At 42.3% G+C, this 23,130-nt stretch overlaps 1 protein-coding gene across 8 annotated transcripts in view; it reads left to right on the forward strand.

Annotated features, from left to right (window-relative positions):
* The window catches only part of LOC144683741 (BCL-6 corepressor-like protein 1), a 308,871-nt gene that overhangs the window by 202,971 nt on the left and 82,770 nt on the right, over positions 1–23,130 (forward strand). For all 8 annotated transcript variants that reach the window (XM_078547078.1, XM_078547081.1, XM_078547074.1 and 5 more), the window contains 3 exons: positions 3,444–3,597; positions 16,553–16,633; positions 21,441–21,857. In XM_078547078.1, coding sequence (XP_078403204.1) covers positions 3,444–3,597; positions 16,553–16,633; positions 21,441–21,857 — 652 coding nt within the window. The remainder of the gene's footprint in view (positions 1–3,443; positions 3,598–16,552; positions 16,634–21,440; positions 21,858–23,130) is intronic.

Raw genomic sequence — 23,130 nt, forward strand, 5'->3', positions numbered from 1 at the left:
AAGGTAGAGATAAAACAATGGATGGAAATACATTTAAAAATAATGGAAATAGGTGGGAAAAGAAAAATCTATATAAATTATTGGAAAGAAGGGGGATCAGAAAGGGGGTGGGGTGGGGTGGAGGAGAGAATTCATGATCTAAAGTTGTTGAACTCAATATTCAGTCCGAAAGGCTGTAAAGTGCCTAGTCGGAAGATGAGGTGCTGTTCCTCCACTGCTTCGCTGGAACATTGCAGCAGGCCAAGGATGGACATGTGGGCATGAGAGCACGGTGGAGTGTTGAAATGGCAAGCAACAGGGAGGTCTGGGTCATGCTTGCGGACAGACTGAAGGTGAAAGAATGAGGTACTTTGCAGGTGATAGTGATGGCAGTAATTTAAGATGATGAAATAAGAGTTCTGTATCACGAAGCACATAACACTGTTAAAAATGTTAATTTCAGTATTTTTTTACTACAGCTTATTGTATCAGTGGGCTAAATGAATCGAGTGACGGCATTAATCACAAAACAATTAAATCTGTCATCTTTAGGATTGGCCAGATTTGTTTTATGAAATGAGGTTTGAATACTTAAGTATTTGAAGTTAGTGGTGAAAATACAGGTATGTCATATGTGTAAAATGTCTTATCATCAAATCTATAATGTAGTACTGCAATAAGAATTGATATGCAGAAAGGGATTTTGACATTGACAAAATGGTATGATGTTTTACATAAGAAATATTGTACCTCCCTTTTTTGTAATAAGACCTTTTCTACCCATGAGGGGCATATGAGAAATAGCTCAGAATACTGCCCCTTTTAAGGAATTGTCATTAGTGATAAGGTGAACTAACACTTTTCTATTATGCATATGTAAGACCGCATCTAGCCCATCCACTTACCTTTTTAGTGTGCTTGTCAACAGCAAATCTTTATTCACTTTCACACCAAAATAGATTGCTGTTATATTATTTTTTCTTTGTTTTGCATCGTGTGTCACAGTATTTCAAATCATATTGCAATCCAATTACATAACTAATGCATAAGAGGCTTGTTGGCTAAACACTGAATTCAAATCCAGGTAAGACAAACTCCACTGTCAGCCTTCAGGGCATTATATGAAGTGATTTATCAAATTAATCAATCCAGGCATACAGTAAAAAAACTGCCCAAATGTGGCACTAAATTTGCAATCTTGTTCTGAAAAGGCAGAAGTTGGCTGGTCTATGAAATGGGAAACAAGTGGCCTGGCGTACTGCAGCATAATGTTGTGCTGAGCACATTGTTAGTGCTGAGCATATTGTTAGGCAGAGTTTACGGAGCTTCCTTACCTGATATGGGAATGCTTGATGCTGACGCTGTGTCTGAAATGGAAAGTTCCATTTCCCAACATTGATATGCTGTAACTTGATCAAGTGTAATTTAAAACAATATAGGTGTAAAGATTTAATGTTCTTTAAAACTGTTATAAAAATATCATTCCCTAATTCCATCTCAGCATGCACACTAGCTAGTGGACTGTGAAAATTGCTGGACTAATTCTGGGCAGCTGAGATTGCAAAAGATATTGGGGGGAATTTTACGCCAGCGGGATTTTATGGTCCTGTCGAAGTCAATGGACTTTTGAATGGCCGCATTTTATGGCCCCACCCCCGTGGTGAGGGGCCATAAAATTCCACCCATTGTTTTAACAAGTAAAACTTCTCAGATTTAGACATCGGATCCCAGATTTTGATGAAATTTTAATGCCACCGGTAGCCCATCTATTCTAAATTGATCACTGCCGGCATTTACATAATCAGAAAATCTAGACTTCCATCTCTTGTCTTCCACCTCTAGCAAAAGTGAAAGAAACTGAACTTAACTCTTGCTTTATCTATATTAAGGCCCGAATGAGGCCTCCATGCTAGCTGATATTGTAAGTGTGCTCTCCCCTCCCTTGCAAATCTACCATCATCAAGTTCCTCCTCAAAAAAATGACTTTGACTCTTACCAAATTTTTGTTCATCTTTCCCACAATCTCATTTTTGAACCTCTCCAGTCAGGTTTCCACCATGCAACAGTACTGTATTAATTAATACAGACCTAATTAAAGTCACAGATGAAATCCTCTGTGAGTGTGGTACACTATCCCTCTTTGTTCTTCTCAATCTCTCTGCAACTTTTGACTCGGTTGACCACAACATCCTACTCCAGCGCCTCTCCATTGCTCAATTGAGTGCAAAAGTCTACACCACCCTTTCTTATCGCGTCGTAGCCAGAGAATTTCCTGCAATGGCTTCTTGTCCCCATACTGTCATTTCTGGAGTCCCTCATGGGTCTCTTCTTGGTCCCTTCCTATTTCTCATCTAAAACTTGCTTCTTTGACCAAGATTTAGTCATTCATCCTAATATCTCTTCCTATGGCTTGTTGTCAAGTTTGGTCTTATTATTTAGTGAAGCAATTTGGAACACTTTTCTATATTAATGGCATGATGTTCTCTATTGATGCGGTCAAGCCCAGGGTGCAATTGTAATCACCGTCCTGGCTTTCCTTCATGAGAATGAGTGGTGATTAAGTGATTAAACATGTGGTTGAAAATAGTCTGTGGTGGATTGTAACTCTCCTGAGGATGACAGTTTGCAGATTTCAAATGCTGAGTGCTACCTTGGCTTTGATGATATAAATCTCACATCTGACTCATGTGAGTTATTGCTTCACATTCATTCCAGAGCTAAAGTATGTAATTGAGACTGACAATTTGGTACAGTACTGAAAAATACTGGATTGTTGGAAGTGCTGTCTTTCGGGTGAGCATGGAACCAAAACCCTAATTGTTTGTTTAGATGCGCACAAAAGATCCATTGCACTATTTGAAAAGCAAGTTCTTCTGGATATCACTTTTCCCTTTCGACCAACATCATCAAAATAAATTAGATGTTGCAATTGCTTACATAACAACAGTCACTGCACTTCAGAAAATTCAATAGATTTAAAGTGTTTTTGTGGCATCCTTAGTACATAATAAACCGCAGTTCTTTCTTTCTGACCATCCTTAGCCTTTCTTTCTATTTATGTGATAAACCCTGCCCTTGATTGAGATGTTTTTGCCAGTGTCATCATGGAACTGGGAAGAAAAGGAAGGGGAAATAAGAGGAAAAGAGGCGACAGGGTTCATAGTTGATCAATAGCGCTACTATGAGACAGTGCTGCACTTCCTCTATGTTGTATTCGCTAGCTGAACCACTTCAAGAACTGCAATCTTCAATGTGATGATAGTAAATGGAGTAGGGGAAGCTGCCACCTTGGCCATATTCTTTGTGTTCTGAGTTGTTAATGCATCATTTTGTTTATCTTTTGGGGGAATAAATGCAGAAGTAAATTTCAACTGATATCACACAAATCAATGATTTATTTTGTTACTTAAAAAAGAATCATTTTACATAAAGTAAACTTGACCTCAGTTGAATGTAAATTGCAGGGATCCAAAAGACGGTCAAGCAGTCTCGAAGTGAGTCGGAGAGATAGTGAAGAAGATGGCTGTTCATCCAAAGGACTTGATGGAGAAAGAAGAAGCAAACGGCTGAGGACACCAAAGACTGAATCCCCTTCCACAACAACAGTACGAGAAAAAGGTGGGACTGATCTGTAGCATCATACTAATTACATGCCCTTTTGTGCAGAGAGGAGATGCAGATTTAACAAATGTATATAGTGATTCCTATGTTCAGGAGGCACTTGTTTATATGAACAGAACAGAATGCTACAAGCCTGAGCCCTTTGATTACTGATCAAATAAACATGTTTACACATGGTGATAATTTGAGTTTGAATTAATTTGCAATCAGCTGGCTACATGAAATGCTGAAGGATCATTCCAATGATAACATGACAAAGGAAAGAAAATAACCCCTGTCTTGTATTATTGAAATTTGAGAAGATTGATTTTTAACTCACAGTGGGACACCGCAGAATCATGAATTTTCTCACCAACCGGTTGTAGCTTGCAGCCATAGTGATATTAACTGCCAGGCCTCTTTACCATTCTATCAATCCAGGTAGGACGCCATTGACTGCCATGCAAAAATAAGTCAGCTATGCCTGCCCACCGGAACGCAGACAGGAAAGGGAATTCTGAGTGAGTCTCACTGGAGAAAATGTTGGGGGGGAGCCTCAGGTATGGGAGCCCTAAACTTTTCTTGTGAGGCTGTATAGAGGAAAAAGTATTTGGAAAGCTAATAGGACTAAAGGCTGAGAAGTCCCCCAGACGTGAAGGCCTTAAGGGTCTTAAAGAAAATGACTGCAGAGATAGTGGATGCATTGGCTGTAATCTTCCAGCCAACTTCCCTTGGTTCTGGAAAGGTCCTGGCTTTGGAAAATCACAAATGTAACACCATTATACAAGGAAGGAGGAGAACAGAAAGGAAACTACAGTCCAGTTAGTCTAACATCTGTCATTGGAAAAATGCTAGAATCTATTATTAAGGAGGTTGTAGCAGCACATTTAGAAAATCATGGTCTTGTGAAAGGGAAATCTTGTTTGACAAATTTATTAGAGTACTTTGAGTCTATACCAAGTAGGGCAGATAAAGGGGAACCCGTAGATATAGTGTATTTTGTATGGAAACTAAAGATGATCTTAAAATAGCAAACGTACTAAGTGACTACCCCCTCCAGGTATTCTCAAGGGAAGATAAGAGCAATGAAGGTGTCCTAAGTAAAATTATTCATGACTTCATTGTAAATGCGATAGAAGTCATAGTGGTTAAATAGGCTCAAAACAAATAAATCCTGAAAGGTTGAATGCTGTTTAACTCAGTGCTGAGAGAGTCTAGGGAGAAGATCTTTGGGGCGCTGACAATCATAAAGGAGTGAGTATTGAGGTACTGGTAGATTGAAAATGGCCCACTCTCATATCTATATTTAGAAATGGTGAAAACAAACACTGAGGGCAGGATTTTCGTGGAGTCTACCTTTAGAAATAGTGGACGGGACCCATATGTGGAAGTCCTGCCCCTATTTCCAACAGATCCAGTTTTTGCCGGTAGGGAAAAGGGGTGGAATGTGATTCACACAGGAAGGAAGCCCATACTCAGCAGGGCCATTTGAACTCAGTGCTGGCTGTTTTGCTATTTTGGCTGTTGCAAGGGCCTTAAGCCACAGTGTAGGAGCGAGAAATTGATGCAGCAGATGTAAACACACTTGAAGAGCAGATAAGGTCTGCGTAACTGTCATGACCTGAAGTTTTTTTAAATGCTTTCACTCTTTAAACTTAAAAAAAACAGGCTGCATCTGTAACTGAGAGGTTTAAAAAAGCACTCTACTGGCCTGCTTTGATTGACAGGGGTAGGTTAGAAAAATAAGTTGCATCTGGTCATACAGTTTCTGTAGAGCTTTTTGTTGACACTTTCCTATATCATTATGAATGCTTGGCTGAGTTTCAAAATCTAAATTATATCCGGGGGGGGGGTTTCTGAGTTCACAGTTTGATTGACAGCTTAAAGAGGCTTTTAAAGGATAGCTGACTTTGATGTTGGGGTCTGAATAGAAGTTTGTTTTCATAAGAGATTAACTACTTGAGGAGATTTAAAAGCTTTGAATGGATTTTATGAATGGGAGCTTTCACTACCAAGTGTGTAGGAGTGAGAGCTGGATTAGATTGTTAGAAGTTCATTCTTTCTTTTCATCTGCATATGGCTCCTGAGGTCTACTGATTGTTCAAACTGGTGAGTGCCTACCGAGGTGGCATGTACAGCATGAGGGTCTATGGGGGGTGACATAAGTTGATACTGAGTTGGCATGGAGCATTTGGGGGGAACCATGGAAGGTGGGTGGGGGCATGAGTTGGCATTGAGTTGGTTTGGAAGGTATGGGAAGGAGGGTAGTTGAGGTGAGGGCTAGGGGGTCTAACAACTTGTAAAACAACTGAGAAGAAGTCCCAGAGAACTGAGGCAGGCCTTCTAACCAGCCCTTCTTGGCATTCGCCCAGCCCCTGTGACCATTTGCAGAGTCAGCAGGCCCAACTCCGTCTCACACCACCAGTCCCCAAAGCAAATATCACAAGTTTTGGGTTACTTTTCATCAAGGTGGACCCAGAAATTTCCCGACTTGAGCTCCCCACCTTGTTTTCCAAAATCCGGCCCTGACAACTACATAACCGTTCGTCCTAGTTCCATTCCATATAAAGTAATGGAATTGATTATCAGGGATAAAGGAGGATCATTTGTATAATAATAACCTAGTTTACAGTATCAGCATAGATTTGGATGGAGAAGATCCTTAAGCCAGTTCAAAAAGTGACAACCCAATTGGGCTTTGATGAACCTTATGATGTATGTATCTTGTGTCATGGACAGAATTTGTGTGTTTTCTTATTGCCCGTGATCAGTATGTTTGTATGTAAGGGGTGTATGTTTTCTTATCCTCAGAGTGATTGTCCCAATTTAAATAATCCTAGCAGCAAGCTCTTTGTGAATTTTTAAAAAAAAAGATTATTTATTATCACATACTTGCCCTGGAGGTTTAAAACATGACGTCTCACTCACTTGCCTCACACACATTAATTCACACACAAGGATTAGATACAGATGAAGATAAAACAATATAATTACAATTTATGATCGTCTCCATCTCATTCATGGCGGGCATATAGATTCTTAGATGAGCTGATGCTTTAGTTGAAGTGAAGGTCTTATAAAGCAGAGCGTTCTCAGTAAGCTGTGAGGCTTTGTGTAGTCGGATTTACAGGAGGCTAGTTCTCAGGTGAAATCGAAGTTGCAACAGCTTGGGGAGGCCCTTCTTCCATTTTCAAGGCATTGTTGTTTATTACACCTTGAAATTCATCCAGTCTAGTTTGGATGAGAGACCATTATAGTACAATGGAAGGTCGATGGAATTGATTTATATTCATCTAACACACATTGAGTTGATTTATATTCATCTAACACACATTGAGTTTCGATGGTTTTTTTGTTCATGGTGAAATAGAAATACAGGCTGGCTGGAATGGTATAATTTATTTGTTGATGGTCCATCCTTAAACAAAGAGATGTGTGAATTCCCCAGATGGCTGTGAATGTCCATATTTAATTAGGTATTCGCTTTGGACTCAGGACTGTCTGGAGCTCAAAATCCCAAAGATCACACTATTCATAGTGGCCATTTTAATAGTCTGTGTTCAAAATTTTGAAGTATTAACTGAATGTTCATTATATACTGGAACATGACATTTGACTTTCAAAAGGCTTTTGATAAGTTCCACACAAAAGGCTACTAATTAACTCAAAAAGCTGTGGGAATTCAAGATCAACTCTAAGTACAGATGAGAAACTGGGTAGAGGGTAGGAAATAAGGGTAGGAAATAACAATTTCTCAACAAAGTAGAATGTCAGAGTGGGTTGCCCAGCCTCAGGGAGGTGAGGGACCACTAATGTTACTAATTTACATGGATTCAGAAACTTAATGCAAGTAACCAAATTTACAATTATGCCAAACTAGAAGGGGCAGTTGAATTACAGGAGACAGCTGTCATGAACGTGTAGTTGCGATATTATGGATTTTTGTTTTTAAAAAAAGTAAACCTTCCTTTTAAATGGACACAAGAAGCCTTAAAGATGGCTGCCAAAAGTCACCTGATCTGTGTTCAAGCTTAGAAGGCTCCAAGTGGATTGCAGGTAGACATATCCAGACATGTGAAGACATTTGAAATTCAATTTTCATTTCCACGAGGGCAAACAGAAACTCGTTGTGGCTTCCCTGGAGGTGTGAATAGCTCCTTCTTATCTCCTCAAACCTGGGAGAATGGGAACCATCCAAATCAGGTAAAATCAGAAGGCCTCATTCTTCTTTTTCTTGAGTTTTCTGCCCAAAGGCAGTTTCAACCCACAGCACCACGACCTCCACTGCACATCGGCCAAGAAGGCAGGTCCCAGATCCGCCCCAGCTGGAACGGGGATGGAACCCCATTCTGTTGGCACAAATTTGTTCCACACCGGCTGTCCAGCCAACTGCCTCAACCACCGCACGCTCCTACCCCCTCCCAAGAGCCTGAGTTGCTGTGGCAACATACACTTTTACATGAATGTTGTAATCTGGAGTTGTGGATGATGATGCTAGATGCTTCAATTTTTTCCATCACATGGCTGACCAGGAAAATCTCCTGCTCTTACCATCTGCCATTTGTGAATGTTGGAAGGATTTACAAGTTGACACTCAAACCATTTTACCATGTTATGAACACACCTTTCTATCAAGTCCTGGAGTGGAGCTTTAACCCAGAGCTTCTAGCTCAGAACACAGACTACCCATTGCACCACAAGTCTTCCGCAGCCTCGTTAAGATATTTAAATTATCAACTCAGCTTCTGGGAGCAGATTAGTTGCCTGCACCTGTCCTGCCTCCCTTAAACTGAAAAGTGGGCAGGTTAGAACTGGGCTTGAGGTTTTTAAAGTATTAAGATTCTAGATGCCTTTAAACATGCTTAATGACAAATATATAATCAGTGCAGAACAACAACCCAGAAGACCTAATAGGATGTTAAATAACATAGCCAAAGCAGCAGAATATAGGTCAGAGATGATAATGTTCAAACTTTATGGTGTCCTCGACACATGTAAGAGACATTGCAGAGAAAATGCCTAGGCAGACCCTCAGTGTTATTTGAGCTATGAGGAAAGATAGGAGAAAGGTGGACTTTTCAGCCTAAATAGGAGATATTTGAGAGATGATCTTTCACAGGTGTATAAGATTGTAACCGTTAACCCAGTATTATTATTTTAAATTAAGCAGTAGAAGTAGAACTAGGAAACATGAGTTCAAGCTATTAGATAGAAATTCTAAGATTTGTAGAAGGACATTTTTCATCACAAAAAGAGTGATCAACACTTGTAATGAATTTTCTGATGGAATAGTAGAGGCAAGACACTAAAATAATTTTGAAAAACAATTTAACTATATTGTAGGCAGTGTTGGGATCTCTCTGGATAAATGAACTAAGCTGGACTGAATGATCTTCCTCCTCCATAATTCTCTTGCAACCTTTTGAATATGCGACCAAGATAAGCTGTTACAGGGTATAGAGGTTGCTACATTGGGTGAAGTTTTATCAGTTTACAGCCAAACTATTAGTTGCAGCATCAGATCATTCTGGCCCTGGATTGCCTTAGATTTACAGCTGAACTCCCAGCATAACTCTGGCAGGAGTCTAGCAGAATTCTCTGAAAAACGGCAGGGAGCAGGGTTTCACTGACTGCCTGTCATTCCAAGATACATTGGATGGTCTGGTAAAGGATAGAAAGCTTTGTCTTCCCTTCATGGGAAAAATTACATCAGGACTCTTCTACCATTCAGCTGCTTTTCAGAGAGAGGGTCTGTGTGTTTATGTGCACATGCAATTGTTTATAAGTGAGGCAGGCAATAATTATGCATGTTTCCAAATGACCCTCATTATTTGATCTTTGTGTCTTACTCATTCTGTCATGACTTTGCTGTGTCTCAATCTCTATAGGGAAGTCTTTCTAAAACTATACAAGACACTAGTTAGACCACACCTAGAATACTGTGAACAGTTTTGGTCCCCTTATCTAAGGAAAGATATACTGGCATTGGAGGCAGTCCAGAGAAGGTTCACTAGGTTGATCCAGGGTATGGGGGGGATTTTCTTATTAGGAGAGGTTGAGTAGGTTGGGCCTGTACTCATTGGAGTTTAGAAAAATGAGAGGCGACTTTATTGGAACATATAGAGCAGAATTTTGCCCCTGGCATGTGGGATCGGCGAGGGCAGTCAGGAAGCCAAACGCCGCCCACGAGTGACAGTGCACTGCGATTTCACGGTAGTGAGCCAATTAAGGCCCGCCCAGCGTGATGCGCAAGCGGCAGTGCTGAGCGCTGCCTGTGCAGGCGGGGGGAGGGTGAGCAGGCCAGCGCATACTTCGCGCATGCGTGCAAAAGAGTGCTGAATAATCTTCCTGAGGCACAGAGCTGCCTCAGGGAGGTGAAGAATATATTGAAAAAATTATTAAACAGCGGAAAAAATTAATAAAACGTCCCCTCATATGACTCTGTCACATGTGCAGGGACATGTTTTTAATTAAAAATTAAAGTTTTTGTTTCATTTGTATTTGCTTTTGGAAACCTCATCTCACTCATGGATGAGATTTCCAAAAAAATGCAAAGACCACTTGGCCTTTTCGTCTACCCATCAACTGTTAGGCTGAATGGGCAGTGAAAAATTCAGGGCAATTGATAACTTAATGGCCTTAATAGGCCTTCGGCGCGTGCCCGCCGACCGAACTATCACGCGACTACGCGTTGATGTTGGCACGCTCAGCCGATGTCAACGCGCATCATTTCACGCTCAGTCGGGTCAGGCGTGCAACTGCCCGCCAAGCTAAAAATTCTTCCCATAGGATTCTTAGGGGACTTGACAGGGTAGTTGCTGAGAGGTTGTTTCCCCTTGTGGGAGAGTCAAGGACCAGAGGGCATAATCTCATTTAAGACAGAGATGAGGAGGAATTTCTTCTGAGGGTAGTGAATCTGTGGAATTCTTTACTGCAGAGGCTGGGTCATTAAGTATATTCAAGGTTGAGTTTGACATTTCAGTAAGGGAACCGAGAGTTATGGGGAAAAGGCAGGAAAGTGGAGTTGAGGATTATCAGATCAGCCATGATCTCATTGAATGGCAGGGCAGACTCGATGGGCCGAATGGCCTACTGCTGCTTCTACATCTTAAGGTCTTATTTCTTCCCCAAACTCTCACTTGTCCCTCACTGATCTCTGTCTTCATAATGTCTCAATTTCGTTAATCTCTCTCTCTCTTTCCCCTCCTAATTTCCCTATCTCTTGATCTCTCTTTTTCTCTCTCCTCCCACTCTTTCTCTGTCTCACTCATTTGTCTCTCTCCCTTCCCCACTTCTAATCTTTCTCTGCTGTGGATATCCTCACCTTTGCCTTTGTTACCTATGACTTGACAATTACATTGCTCTCCTGGTCGGCCTCCCATCTTCAACCCTCTAAACACTTGGGATCAACCAAAAGTCTGTTGCCTGTATCCTGACTTTCACAAATCCCATTCATTCATCATCCCTATACTTACATTGGCTCCTGGTCCAGCATGCTTTGATTTTAAAATTCTCATCTTTGTTTTTTAATTCCCTTATCTCTAACCTCTTCCAGCCCTAAAACCTTACAAGATCTGTGTTCTTCCAATTCTGCCCTCTTGTGCATGCTAGTGTTAATTTCTCTACAATTTGCAGCCATGCCTCCAATGCCTGGGCCTCAGTTCTGGTATTCCCTTCTGTAAAATTGTCCACCTCCCTTCATCGCTCCCTTTCTTTAACATACTCCTTAAAACCTACCTACTTGACCAAACTTATGGTAGCCTGTCCCAATACCTCCTTACATGGCTCAGTATCAAATTTTGTTTACTCCTGTGAAACATCGTTGGGCATTTTACAATGTTAAAGATGCTATGCAAATACAAGTTGTTGATGTTGGCCTCTTTAGGCAGAATTTTCCCCCGCTATTGGGGGGAGGTTTAGGAGCGAGTGCATGGAGGCATGCCTCCGATCGATGCCCCCAATCGGGGGTGTGCTGCCATTTTACATGGGCGGGCCTTAATTGGCCCGCCCAACGTGACATCTGCAAGGAAGTGCTATGCGCTACCTGTGCGGGCGGGGGGCGGAATCCTTAAACCGAGAGTGCGTTCTTTCGCACATGCACGCGAAAGAGCGCACTCATCTCCCTGAGGCTAAGTGCTGCCTCAGGGAGATCGGTGCCAAATTTAAAAATGTTAACAATAGAAAAAAAAAATTCCCCTGACATGTGCCCTCATGTGACACTGTCACATGAGTTGGGACATGCCCTTCACTTTCATTGACACTTCTATTAAAAATTTTAAAACCTACATGGAACCTCGCCCCGCCCGTGGATGAGGGTTCGTGCTTTTTCCAATGCCTGCCAGGGCTCCTGGCCTGCCCGCCAACCTTAAGGCTGGACGGGCAGGTCCATTAAGTACTTTAATTACTTTGTCAATGGCCTCAATTGGCCATTGACAGATCGGTGGGCACACAGCTTATTCTGCTGAGCCCCCGCCCGCCTGAAAATTGAAATGATGCGGGGTGAAGTTGAGAGTTCCGCCCGACGTCATCTCGCGTCATTTTACGTGTCAGCGAGTGGGCCCCGCCCCTCACTCACAGACCGGGAAATCCTGGCCTTTAAAAAAAAAAGTTCCCTTTCTGTCCCTAATCCCTTTCCTACTTTGATTCAGGCTAGGCAGTATTTATTTTGATATCTGTCCTTGAAAAAGTTAGGAAACTCCAGCCTTTACTCATATATTGTAACTCCTTGTACAGAACACCCACCCACACTTTATTATTGCTTAACTAAAAAAAGTGGATAGCTAACTGATTCTGAGAGCTCTGTTGAGCAGGTTTCTAGGGGGTGAATGAAAGCGGCACAGTTTGATTAATGTTGTCTTTCCACTCAGTATGTGAGTATCTTTTATTCTACCTAAGTGCTTGTTCAGTAGATTTTCAATATGGTGGTCAGTTTTGAATCAGGCAGGAATAGAACTGCAATAGATCATATTGAAATGTTATTTTATGTCCAGCTTTTTAAAATAAAAAATCTATGGTGTTAAAAGTGTATTGGAATTTCAGTATTACTTCGACTTCAATTATACTGCCACTGTTTCACAGATGTGAGTAGTTCCAATGTGCATTGATCCAAAAGTGACATGGTCAGCTAGAAATGTGATCGTGCTGCAAATGGGCGTGCATGTCTGTGGGTTGTGCACCTGTTCATTTGGGCATGGGGACCATGTGAAACTTGTGTTGGTGGCTTGTTATCGTTCACCTGCATGTTGCCAGTGCTACTCATGCTTATTATTGCTCGCGTGCCTATTTGTAGGTGGTAGGAAATTGGGTTTCATTGACACTATTTAAAGGCAGCCAAAACACCTCAAAGGGGAGGTGCACTCTGGCTACAGACAGGAGGAAATGCTCGAAAGTAGAGAAATAGCTGAAAGGCTTGTAATTTGGGCTGTAAGCTTCTCCAGTGGCACTTTTAAGCCCTGGGATTGTTAGTTAAGCACTCCAAGACTGGCCTGGGGGTGTCAAATTTGGCATTAATTTGACAGTCTTTCAAAGAAAGCCACAAGAATTGTGTGTAGGGCAACATATTAGTCAGAGAAATCATTTTTAAATTTAGTTTTAGTCTTGCCTCTGGACTTCAAGTTGGGTACATAGTCCTTGGAAAATTGAATCTGAATGGGATAGAGGAGGAAATGATCTAGTGGTACAGATTCCCAAATCATTGAAAGGAGCAACATTGGGCAGGATCCTTAGGTCGGCGAGCAGGGGGCAGGCCCGCTCGCCGACGCGGGATGGCATCGGGCGGAACACCCGACGCCACCCTGCATCATTTCAATTTTCAGGTCGGCAGGGGAGCAGCCAAATCAGCTGTGCGCCCGCCGATCTGTCAACAGCCTGTTGAGGCCATTGACAAAGTCATTAACCTCATTAATGGACCTGCCCGTCCAATCTTAGGGTTGGCGGGCAGGCCGGGAGCCCTGGTGGGCTTCAGATAAAGCATGAAACCTCATCCACGGGTGGGATGAGGTTTCATGAGGATTTTAAAAAATTTAATAAATGTATGATTTAAAGTAATGGACATGTCCCAATTCATGTGACAGTATCACATGAGGGGACATGTCAAGGAAATTTTGTTCTTGCACCTTTTACCATTTTTAAATTTAGCGCCAATCTCCCTGAGGCAGCACTTAGCCTCAAAGAGATGAGTGCGCTCTTTCGCGCACATGCGCGAAAGAGCGCACTCCCAGCAGAGGGAATCCCCCCTGCCCGCACAGGGAGCGCATTCCTCGCTCGATTGGGGGCGCCGATCGGAGGTGCGCCCGCTCCTGCACTCTTTCCCAGACCCCCCGACAGGGGAATTTTCTTCCCAAAGATGAACAAGGCGATTAAAAATTCAGTCAAAACACTGGGGTTCATTTCTAGAGAAATAAAAATTGAAAAATGGGAGGAGTATTTTAGAAATATATTGAACCCTGGCTAAACCACACTTAGATTTGTTTACTCACCACTCTATTTCTGTTATCTCTTCCAGACCCACAACCCTCAAATACCTGCATTCAACTAATTCTGGCCTCTTGAGCATCCCCAATTTTAATTGCACTACCACTGGTGACCTTGTTTTCAGCTGCCTAGTCCCTAAGCTCTAGAGTTCCCTCCCTCTCTGTCACTTCCTCATTTTCCTCCATTAAGATGTACCATAAAATTTACCTTTTTGACAAAGCTTTTGGCCATCTGCCCTAATATCACTTTATGTAGCTTGATGTCAGATTTTGCTTTCTAATGCCCCTGTGAAATGCTTCAGTATGTTTTATTATGTTAAAGATGCTGTGTAAATACTGGTTGTTGTACAGTATTGTGTACAGTTCTGGGGCTGCATTTTATGGGGGTGGACTGCTCACTCACCCGAAAGAAAAGTCAGTTGGAAGCCAACATACCCTGAAGAAGCCCGCCCCACAGCCATAACATGCTGCGGACAGATAGAAGTGGTTGAGTGTGGGACTTCTGCCCCTCAGTGGGAGGAAGTCCTGCCCTCAGGAGCTGCTGGCCAATCTGTTTGAACTAATGAACGTTTAATATTTATTTACACGTGGCAGGTGGACTGCTGAATTAGGCACCTGCCCACCTAGCATATTATGCAGGTCAATTCAGGGGTGGGCAGAATGGTGGCAGGCTAGCCAGTCAACATATTTTACCTAGTGGGAGCGTATAAAATCCAGCCCCTGGTCTCTGCCACAGGTACAATATGTTGAACAACGTTCTTGTCTGCATCATTCTATAATTCAACATTACAAAAAAGGTTAAAAAGGCACTGGAGAAGGCGTCGAAAAAATTACAATGATGATACCAGAATGAAGAGATTTATAATTATCAAGAAAGACTGAGCGAGTTGGGCTACTTTCTCTAGAAAAAAGAAAATTTGAGGGGTGAACTAAGAGAGATCTTTAAAATTATGATTGGGTTTAATAGGGTAGATGTAGTGAAGGTGTTTCCACTTGTGGGTGAATCCAAAACTATAAATATCAGGAGAAAATTCCTTATCCAGAGAGTGGTCAGAATGTGGATTTTGCTATCATATGGAGTAGTTAAGATGGCTAGCATAGATACATTTAAGGGGAAACTAAATTAATGCACACGCGAGAAAGGAATGGAAAGGTGTGGAGTGTAAATACTGGCAGAGACCAGTTGAGTTGAGTGACCTGTTTCTATACTGTAAATTCCTAGGGTAGAATTTTCAGCTCGGCAGGCAAGCATGATTGGCAGGCCCAGGAGCGGTCGGGAAATGGACTGCTGACAACAATCGGCCCCCGACCACGATTTTGCGCTGGCTGGCCAATTAACAGCCAGCCAGTGTGAAGCATGCACTGATATGATTGGCGCTGCCTGGGTTGGGGGTGGGAGGAGGGCGTGCGCTGAAGTCAGCACGAGCAGGGGGAGCATGGAATGAAAGCTCCCTGAAGATAGAGAGCTGCCTTAGGGAGCTGAAGAATTTAAATACAAAATATAAAGATTTTAAAAACCAGGAAAAAATGCCCACACATCAGAAACAGTCACCTCAATATATGTAACATTAGAATTATGTCCAACGATTTTTATTTTTATTTTATTTAATGACAGAAACCTCATCCCACCCTTGGATGAGGTTTCCTGAAAAATACAAAGGCCGCCTGGCCGATTTGCCCACCTGACAACCATAAGGTTGGCCAGGCAGCAAAAAATCCCAGTTAATTGTGCTGTTAATGGGCTTAATAGCCCTCTTAATTGTTGGTGGGCATGCGCTCGCTGACCGAAATATCACGCGAGTGTGCAACGATGTTGGAACGCTTGCCTGATGTCATCAAGCTCTATTTTATGTTCGAGTGTGTCGGGCGCGTGCCCACACACTGAGCTAAAAAATGATGCTCTATATAATCTTCAGAAGAGGTTTATTGCTAATTTTAGTTCAGTCTTTTTTAATCATAATTTCTGGACATATGTTAGTTTCAGTTTTGGATAAACTACAGACAAAAAAATAATTAACAATTGCTTGAATTACATCTGAGACTTCATATGTCTGCCTCAATTTCCAGAATCTATACCAACGCCTGTGTTCTTTAAACTCTACGCATAATTTTACTCTTAGTCTCATCTCTTTGTCTTGAATTTTATCCTCAATTCTAAAATTAGTCACCAAGGAAATTTGGCTCTAACTTGCTTTCTCATTTTAATCACCAGCTCAACACAGTATGAAAAATGGAAAAATTCAGTAGGGTACAACTTTGAGGTTGGATTTAGCGTGCATTTCTGAGGCAGCGCAATAGCAGCTTTACTTGGCACCTAGCTCTGCTGTACATGCCCTGGGGAGATGATACTTCGGTGATAGAACGCGAAATGTTCCATTCCCCAGCACTAACATCCCTTACCTTGATAAGCATAAAAGAGCTTGAAGAGGTTAATTATTGCATGAAATCTGAAAATGTTTTCGTTTCATTTAGTTTTTGCTTCTGCTTCCTTCTTCCCCCAGATCTTTCTCTAAGAAAAGGGAAAAATAGTTTTAAGGACTTCATTCCAGTGGTGCTGAAAACCAGAACTCGTAGTCAGTCAGGTGAGTAAACATTTCTTCAAGTAGTAATTGTGCAAGACCAGGCAAGAATCACTAGAATACTCTTGATCCATATTGTAGAGAAATTTTCACAGAAATATGTGGACACCACAACAGGTATGGTATTGGCAGCTTTGTTCTCATAATAAAAATTACAACACTTGGGACATTATATGCTATTGTAGCAAAGTACGTAAGTTATATTGTAGATTATATCAATGGCTGCCTCTTTCGGCTCATGAGAAGACACATAAGGTAGTATTTTATTAGATCTGTTTTGGGCTTTATATTTGGGCTAAATCTTCCAGGCTATTGCATCTTTAGAGAGACAGAGAAAATGGGAAAGGACAAGAAGCTGCAATTTTGAGATAGATGCAATTATAGCAGTAAGAGTGATTAGGCAGTAGAAACATTGTGGGCAGGATTTTGCACATCGGCGAGCGGGGGTGGGGCCCGCTCACTGACACGTAAAATGACGCGGGATGATGTCGGGGGGAACTCCCGACGTCACCGCGCCCCATTTAAATTTTCAGAAAGGCGGGGGCACAGCAAAATCAGCTATGCACCCGCCGACCTGTCAATGGCCAATTGAGACCATTGACACAAGCAATTAAGTAATTAAAGGACCTGCCTGCCCAACCTCAAGGTTGGCGGGCAGGCCAGGAGCCCAGGTGCGAACTAGAAAATGCATGAAATCTCATCCACGGGCAGGATGAGGTTTCATGTAAGTTTTAAAACATTTTAATAAAGTTTTTGTGAAAATTATGGACATGTCCCAAGTCATGTGACAATGTCACATGAGGGGACACGTTAGGGAAATTTTACTTTTCTAGTTTTAGGTTTTTTACATTTTGATCCGATCTCCCTGAGGCTGCACTTAGCCTCAGGGAGATGAGTGCGCTCTTTTGTGTGCATGCGCGAAAGAGCGCACTCTCAATTTTGGTAAACCCCTGCCTGCACAGGGAGCGCATAGCGGACCTCACACAGGGCTGGCCTTAATTGGCCCACCCACATAAAATGGCGCCGCACCCCCGATTAGGGGCACCGATCAGAAGCGTGCCTGTGCGCACCCAAGCTTGAACTTCACCCCCAACGGGGCGACAGTTCAGCCCTGTAGACCATATTATGGATGCAAGACTAGGTAGCCATTACCTACTGACTTGGTTGTGATGAAATATAGGGGGATGTCTAAATATGGTAATCAGGGAAGCATGTAGCAAAAACAACATGAATGTTGCTGAAAAGAGAGACATATTGCCGAAGCTTTTCACTCATCAGGACAAATCCAAGAATGCCAAATTTCAAACGATCACAACTTATACTACAGGAGAAAAGGGTGCTGATTGGTTGGCAAGTCCACTCTGATTGGCCGAGGTGTTGTCATGGTGAAAGCAACGGGGAACAATAGGCTCTCCAAGCTCCTGGAGAATTTTTTTTAAAGTGCAAAACTTGAACATATTCCTTCTGTTTGCAGGGAACAGGTCCCTGCATCAGAATATATGTTGCTTCTAGCAAGTATAAGTGAGCCACATTATAAGCATGACTGATTATTTTAAATTGCTTGTTAGTGTAACTATTAGCGCACTCGGGATTGTTCAGCACCTGCTGCCCAATCACGGAATCACACCTAACAATAGACATTTTGTTTTGGGTTTTGCAAGCATGGACTGGTTGAGTATGGTCTGCACTCTGCCTATTATGAGCAACAAAAGGAACATGCTGTTTGATTCGATCAGCCAATCGTTGGAACACTGGCACTGAAATCCATATTTGTGTCGCTCAATTGTGTGGTAGGCAGAACGTCTTTTTGGACTGATGACGCCATTCTATTGGCAGAAAATACCATGCGTGTAGCCGCTGCATAGGAACAACGTGAGATGGCTTACTTAACCTATTCAAATTTTTTAGACACCTTGACTTTCTAGGGTAATTTGAGGTAAACTGGGCACTTTACAGGTCCAAAAGTGGCAGCCTTTGGCCCATTTGGGAGTTTACATGATGCACAGCGACCAGTGATCTGACCAGAATAGCCACTGTCCTGCAAGATAGCTTTGATGTGCTCTTTTCTGCATCATAATTGCAAAGTGAGCAAGCAAATGGCTAGGGTTCTATTTACAAGATTATAGCTATATATAATAGTACGTGGAGCTATCTGACTTACAAAGTGTATATTGACCAGTGAAGGTAGACAGCAGTGGAGAACCCACTAGCAGATTTCTGAACTAGCATGTCGAGGAAAAGGAGCGTGTTAGACTGCTCCATCTCAAAAGTGAATTTGAGTGTGGGATGGAGCATATCGGAAATATGTAGAAGGTAGGAGGTTAGGGCTTATTTCATGAAAAATGCTTTTCTCGTGAAAGCCAGCAAAAACATTAACGAGCGATAGACCTAGAGGGGATCCCATGGATACACCACCCATGGATACGCAATCTTCATATTGAAGATATATGGTCGTTCGACAATGTAAGCTTATTTATGAACGTGCCGCTAAAGTAAGCCATCAACACTTGCACTGCATCACTATATCGCAGCAATATAAATGTGTCATTATTTTCCGAATCTGTATTCTTTGAACTTAGCGGCTCTTTGCAGGAAATTAGCAGGAGTTAACCCCATATGGGTGTGTTTGTTGAAGGACAGGTAGATTTTAACTTTTGGATCTCATTTGAATGCTGGCAGTCAGCTCTCACCCATCTTGGTGGAAAGCAGCTACCAGCTGGTGAAGGGGATGTAGAAATGGGCCATATGAAAAGTAGGCACCAATTTTTAGAAGAATATTGGAGAGCCAGACCGGCTTCTCAGTGTTACCTGATGGGTGACCACAGTGAACACCCTGATTGGGAGTGTATTGCAGTGTCATCAGAGCCCTATGTGCATCATGGGACTGCGATTTGCATTAATATACCTCATCCAGTACAAAACCAAGAAGGTTAAAATGAAGGTTAGCGTGGGAAATGGAGATATTCCTTTCCTGGAGACTAGAGAGTGTTTAAAATTCCCTACTGTCTTTCTTAATTGTATTATTTTTAAAAAAGCTAATCAACAACACCTTGCATTTATATAGTTCCACTAACATCCTGAGGCACTTCATAGAAGCGTTATCAGACAGTATTTGACCCCAGGCTGCATGAGATATTAGGGTAGGTGACCAATAGCTTGGTCAAAGTGGTAGATTTTAATGATCCACTTAAAAAAGAGAGAGGTAGAATTAAAATTGAGGCAATGAATTTTGAAGGCATTAACCTCTAATTATTGTGCTGCCAGTTAAAAAATGTAAGCATCCTAATTGCTAATAGATGTCAGATTCCAACTACTGCTTGTCCATTTCTCAGCTGAAAAGCAAGCAGCGGAATATCAGAAGGGTGCACCTCAGTTGCCTCTTATGTCCAAATCCCCCTTAATTCTCCTGTAAATGGGTACACAGAATGCCCTCCCAAAATTGGTGGTAGGCTGCTTTGATTTGCAAACCACAGTCCTACATAAATTGTAAGTTCTTATTTGTACCAGGTGATAAACAGTTTAACCAGTAGCCTTTATAGGGACCACTGGAAGTCACTCCAAAAACGGTTTGGTACATCTTTGTGGGCGATGGATGCTCTTTAAGAACAGTGTAGCTCACTGCTAGCCACAGGTTAATGTACCCCTGCCCCTTTTGGCGCTGTTTTCCAACTCAAATTTCTCACAGAGCTGGCAGATTCCCTTTCCTGTGGTGTGGCAAGCTTCCACTAGCGCACATTGAACACTCAACCATTTATTCTAATTATGCTGATGAGGCTGAAATGGAAAATGTTTTGTGCTTCCAGCACTGGTTTTGGATAGGTGGCATAACAAGTTTACTGGCTTCACATTCACTTTGGGCCATAGTTAGAAATGGCCACCTGAGACACAGATGAAGAGAGAGAATGTCTTTCTTTCAAATTTGTGTTTCAAAAAAATGAACATTGTTGAATTTTGAAAGCTATAATTGCTGCTGTATTTTGTTAATAATAAACGGATTGTTTCTTCTGTCCTATAGCTGTATGCGCGCGTGCGTATGTGTGTTTGTGAGAGAGGCAGACACACAAATACGCATTCAGGATCAAATCACAAAATTCATTGTTTACAGGAATACTTCTGAAAGCCAAGCTGCTCCGAAGATGTAATAATAATGTTACAAATTTACCTAGGTAATTTCCAGTATGTCAGCACTGAAAATTTTAAATTTAGGGATTGATTTACATCTGCATGCCCTAGTCCAGTTATACTGAGCTCACTAATCCTGCTTCACCTGAAGACGGTACTTGGTCTTAAATCCCAATTAGGGATGGATCCAACTCCAGGGTACAGGCAGCTAAAAATCCTGCCCCAATGCAGGAGGACCCTGGAATTTGGGGCCCTTATTGCCTTTATGACAAGTTTCCAGTGAGGTGAACTACAGAATGAATTTCCCTCTGCCTTTACCTATACTTGCCAACATTCACTCTCCAGGCTCACATGGACATTTGGGAAAGGTGTTGGAAGGCTGCTGGCACCTGTGAAATCATACCCAAGCAAGAGCTGGCACCTTTAGAGAGAAGGGGAGAAAATTGGGACCATAAAGTCTGTTTGATTTCCAGGTGAGTTGATTAAAAGGTTGCAGAGGCAGCTGGTCATGAAAAACAATGCAATGAAACAGCATCAATATCCTTAAGGGCATTTGACGTGGTTGCAAAGTCACAGGAAAATAACTTGGTTATAGACAGCTGCAGATTATAGCAATATAATCTAAAACCCCAGGAAGATTAAAATGTTTTTATACATTACAAAGGAGTTTTTAATTTATGTATTGCAGAAAGTTTCTGTGGCTCATCTGTACATGTGACCTGTGACCAGACGGACAGTACATTGGAGGAAAGTCAGCGTATGCATGAGGAAGTGGAAGATGATGTAAAAGCAAATAATTCAAGGGGTCAGGAGCTGTTTACAACGGAGGATAAAGAGACCAAAGAAGAGAGTGAGGTGGGAAGGACTGACAGCTTGATAACTGAAGTGGGTGAACAGGAAAGATTGGAACCACATGACTTGAGTTGTATAGCAGAGACTGATAGGAATTGTAAAAATAGTAATAAGCAAAACTCTACGATCAAGACACAAATAAAAACCAGTAGGAAGAAGTTCAAAAATGAGAAGGATTCTGAAATACCTTTACACAAAGGGCAGGAAAATCAAGAAAGCACGGGGATACAAACACGGAAAGCAGTTACTACAGGTAAAGTTCAATGTCTTTTAGCATTCTATGCCTTACCACTTTTAGAAATGTATGTTTTAAAATCTATATTGGATGTCACAATCCTTATTGGTGACCAATTCACATTATCTGTTTTTACTGTCATCTATTGTCGAACAACTCTTCAAACTGTGCTCCACTCAAAATCCAGCATAGAAGTTTGATGTGTTTTTTTGGCTGGGAAATTATCCTGGCTAAAAAAATGTTGAAACTCGATTATCTCTTGGTATCAAGAGACCTTAGAATTCAGTACTCATCCCCTCTCCAGCCAGACAGAGAACTGAGTGTGGCAGGGAATGTTTCAGCAGCATTTAGGCAAAATGTACCAGCTGAGCTGCATACCTTGTTAGGTTATATGGCTGGGGAAAATTTGGGAACTTCTGAACCATGTTCATCGATTTCCAGCATTGGCCCAACCTTTGGATTTGCTGTATGGTTCTGTAGTTCTATAGTATGACTCTAGGGAAGAGACCATGTTGTCCAAATGGCATTCAGGCACTTCCATTGCTTCCAAATGCTGATACAGTAGGCTAGCTTTTATGCTCCCCCACAGGCAGATTTGAAGGTGGGTGGCTTGTAAAAATTTACAGGGCGGGGAGTGGTTTGGCGGTGGAGGCGTCAAGTGACCCACCTGCCTTTGGGCCTATTAAGGCCTTTAAGTAGCCAATTAATGGTCACTAAGGGCCTCATGTTGCCCCCACCGGTATTTTACCCACAATGGGAGAGGCGCACACTATGCAGGAAGCCCGGCAGCTTTAGACAGGCAGGCTGGTTTCGGGCAAGTGTGGGGAGAACCTCCTTTGCTGCTCCCCTATGCCCATCAAAGGCACCCTACTTCCCCCTTTACTGTCAGCCCCCACCTCTCAAACTCAGCCCCCCACACCCCTCACTCCCATCGTGGGCACTGCCAGCCCAGCCCCCACAATACCCCGGACTAACCTCTGAGTCCGGGCTTCTTTTCGTCAAGACTGCCTATGACCCCAGCAGTGGCCACTATTCCTACCTGGCGCTGCTGTGACTACAGAGCTGCCATCCATCCGATTGGTCTGCAGTTCTCTAAGGCGGGACTTCCTTCTGAGACAGGGGTGGCAGTCTCACCTTAAAACAATTAACGCTGCCCCCTGTGTTAAGTTACTGCCCGGCTCGCCACTGACTTTTTAGCCTGGGGATGGCAGTGACCACAGCACCCCATGAAATCCAACTCTGTGTGTGGTGCCACCTAAAGCAAATTCTGTTGTTCCAGAACTAACACTTA

The sequence above is a fragment of the Cetorhinus maximus genome, chromosome 8 (genome assembly GCF_964194155.1).
Source record: "Cetorhinus maximus chromosome 8, sCetMax3.hap1.1, whole genome shotgun sequence".
Classification (NCBI taxonomy): Eukaryota; Metazoa; Chordata; class Chondrichthyes; order Lamniformes; family Cetorhinidae; genus Cetorhinus; species Cetorhinus maximus.